General features: G+C 60.0%; 1 protein-coding gene across 1 annotated transcript; it reads left to right on the plus strand.

Moving 5' to 3' along the window:
- Positions 1-444: 444 nt before the first annotated feature.
- On the plus strand, positions 445-2,726 carry CBLN1 (cerebellin 1 precursor; the record flags this gene model as incomplete). Its single annotated transcript, XM_079908070.1, has 3 exons — positions 445-708; positions 858-977; positions 2,269-2,726. The coding sequence occupies 3 exons, from the start codon at positions 445-447 to the stop codon at positions 2,464-2,466; spliced, it is 582 nt and encodes a 193-aa protein (XP_079764196.1). The 3' UTR covers positions 2,467-2,726.
- Positions 2,727-2,996: the final 270 nt, after the last annotated feature.

Raw genomic sequence — 2,996 nt, forward strand, 5'->3', positions numbered from 1 at the left:
CTCTGTCGGTGCGGGGGCGGGGCTGGAGAGGGAGGTGGCAGGGGCGGGGCCAGGCCGCGGTCCGCGCCTTTGTGCCCGGCGCGCGCTCTCCGCCCGCTCCGGCTGCATCGCCGGCTGCATCAATAATTCAGAGCGGCGGCGGCGGCGGGAGCGGCCGGTGCGGGCAGGAGGCGGCGGAAGCAGCGGGGATCAAGCGGCAGCGGCTATGCATCCAAGTGCGGCTGGGCAGCCGCGGTACCCCTGAGGCCCGGGCAGGGCTCCGGGAAGCATCGCGCGGGGGGCACGCTTGCCCAGGAGTGCAACGAAGACCTGAAGTGTCCAGAGCGGCGTCGGTGGAGCTGCGCACGGAGCTGAGGAGGGGGTTACGGAGCGGGCCTGGGGCGGGGGGGGCGGCTGGCGCAGGCAGCCCCCGGGGTGGGGGGCGGGGTGGGCGCCGGCGCCGCGATGCTGGGCGTCGTGGAGCTGCTGCTGCTGGGGGCAGCATGGCTGGCGGGCCCGGCCCGCGGGCAGAATGAGACGGAGCCCATCGTGCTGGAGGGCAAGTGCCTGGTGGTTTGCGACTCCAACCCTACGTCCGATCCCACGGGCACAGCTCTGGGCATCTCTGTGCGCTCCGGCAGCGCTAAGGTGGCTTTCTCTGCCATCAGAAGCACCAACCACGAGCCGTCCGAGATGAGTAATCGCACCATGATCATCTACTTCGACCAGGTGAGTGCTCCGGGAAGGCTGGATTGGTGGAGGTTAGGGGAGAGGTGGTAGGTAGATGTCCGATCGTCTCCGAGGTCTCTGCGGAAACGCAGGGACAAGCGTTCTGGACAGATTCTTGCCTACTCCCCTTCGTTCCCGTCTCGTTATAGGTACTAGTGAACATCGGGAACAACTTTGATTCAGAACGCAGCACTTTCATCGCCCCGCGCAAAGGGATCTACAGTTTTAACTTCCACGTGGTAAAAGTCTACAACAGACAGACCATCCAGGTCAGCTGCCGCCTCAGGGCCAGGCCCCAGCCCCAGTAGGGGGCTACTAGCCGCGGGAGTGAGCGAGCCCTGTGGGGGTGGGAGATGGAAGGGGCAGCTGCATGTGCCCGGGCTGCTTGGAGGGACGGGTAGCAGGTTCTCACGGTTCTGTGGCTTGCACTCTCCCTTGCCTTCCCTGTCATTGGTTCTTGGAACCTGTTCCCATCCCCAGGCACAGTTTTCTGCCTCTGCCTCTGGGACCCTCCAAAGAGGTTCTCCCGCTATGGGACTCCAGGGAGTTCCCTTAGAGGTTTCTGTTAGCATCAGGGACAGTTCCCGCTTCGGGAAGCTTTCCGCGATCCTCGCCCTCAGCACCACGGACAGTATCCCCGACCCTGTCCCAGCTCTGAAGACCGCGAGACGCCTGTGCGCTTGCGTTCAGCGCCACGCTCGGGGTGGGGGTGGGAGGTGTCTCCTGGCGTCTTTATGGGGGCCGACTCCGGATTTCTGAACGAGCAGCGCCGAGCCATAGCAGTTTAAGGGTGGAGACACAAGGGAGGGGCATAGTGCCACTCCCTCCTGGCTCCGGCCTTTCCTTAGCCAGCCCTCACCGGCTCTCCAGGTTCCCAAAGGTGTCCAGGATTCCTTTGGGCGGACACAGAAGGCGGAACGCGCGGTTGGGGAGAGGGCGCAGGGCCTTTGGCTTCTGGTGCCACCGCAAGGGCAAAACCAGGCGGTGGCGGGCGAGGCTGGATCTGGGACGGGAACCGGGCCCGGGGTTTGGGGATGAGGCACAGAGTGCAGCTCTGCGCGAGATTTCTCATCAGCCGAAGCCTTCCCTGGCTCCTCCATTGCGTCTCTGCTGTGTCCTGGCAGCCGGGTCCGGGAGGAGCCAGGCGTTTTGTTTGTTTGTTTCTATTTGTTTGTGTTCCCGGAAGCGCCAGTTGCCTGAGTTTCTCTTTGAGGCTGGGGGGAGGGCGAGGCTGAAGGTCTCTGGGCGCTTGAGCCACCTACGGGTTCATTAAACTGGATAAAAAGCGAATCAGGATTTTCTACTGGCGCGTCCAAGAAATGAAAGTGCCTCCTGTTTTGGGGGCAGACCCTTCCTGTCACCCAGATGGGCCGTCTTTCGCCTCATTGGACCCTCAGCAGTAAACTGCAAAGCGCCTTTTCTTTCCGCTCTCCCGCCCCACCCCCGCCCCCTGCTTCCAGGCCTTACGGCTATTAGCCCAGCAGCGAAGGTTCGCGGCTTTATCGCCGCTTCGGTACCCGCCTAGGTTGCGCCTCTGAAGCGGGCCTGTCTCTTTCTCAGGTGAGCCTCATGTTAAACGGGTGGCCGGTGATTTCAGCCTTCGCTGGTGACCAGGACGTGACCCGGGAAGCCGCCAGCAACGGAGTTCTAATCCAGATGGAGAAAGGCGACCGAGCATACCTCAAGCTGGAGCGGGGAAACTTGATGGGGGGCTGGAAGTACTCGACCTTCTCGGGATTCCTCGTATTTCCCCTCTGACTGGCTCATCGCGGGAATGGAGGCAGGGAGAGGGCGAAGGCAGGAGGAGAAAATGATAAAGAGGCAGAACTTTAGAGGACGAGAAAGCGGCACGACTTGAAACTTCCTACATGTTCCCCAGCTGTATCCGGGTGAAAGGTGCGCACCCGGCGGTCGGACAACTTTGTCCGTTTCCTCTAGGAGAAGTAAATTCCGCTTAGCTCTGCGCACTCCCATTTCCAAAAATAAACTCGCCTCCCCCATTCCAGTGGCAGTAATCAAGAGAGACTCCTTGTCATTGTTTCTTACCCTCATGTTCATGTTCCCTACAATTTATATAAAAGAAACTTTGCATTTCACTGTATAATGTGAAATATCTTCCTCCTCTGAGTCGCCATCTGAATCTTTACAACCGCTGAAATCTAATATGTCCCTCCCCCCCTTTTTTATTTTGGAGAGGGGGGAAGGTTTTTTTGTTTGTTTGGTTTTTGTTTTTTTGATGGGGAGGTAGTTTTAATTTGGCAAGTATTGCTCGGAAAACACCGCTCGAA

Source organism: Stenella coeruleoalba (genome assembly GCF_951394435.1).
Source record: "Stenella coeruleoalba genome assembly, chromosome: 20".
NCBI classification, from domain to species: Eukaryota; Metazoa; Chordata; class Mammalia; order Artiodactyla; family Delphinidae; genus Stenella; species Stenella coeruleoalba.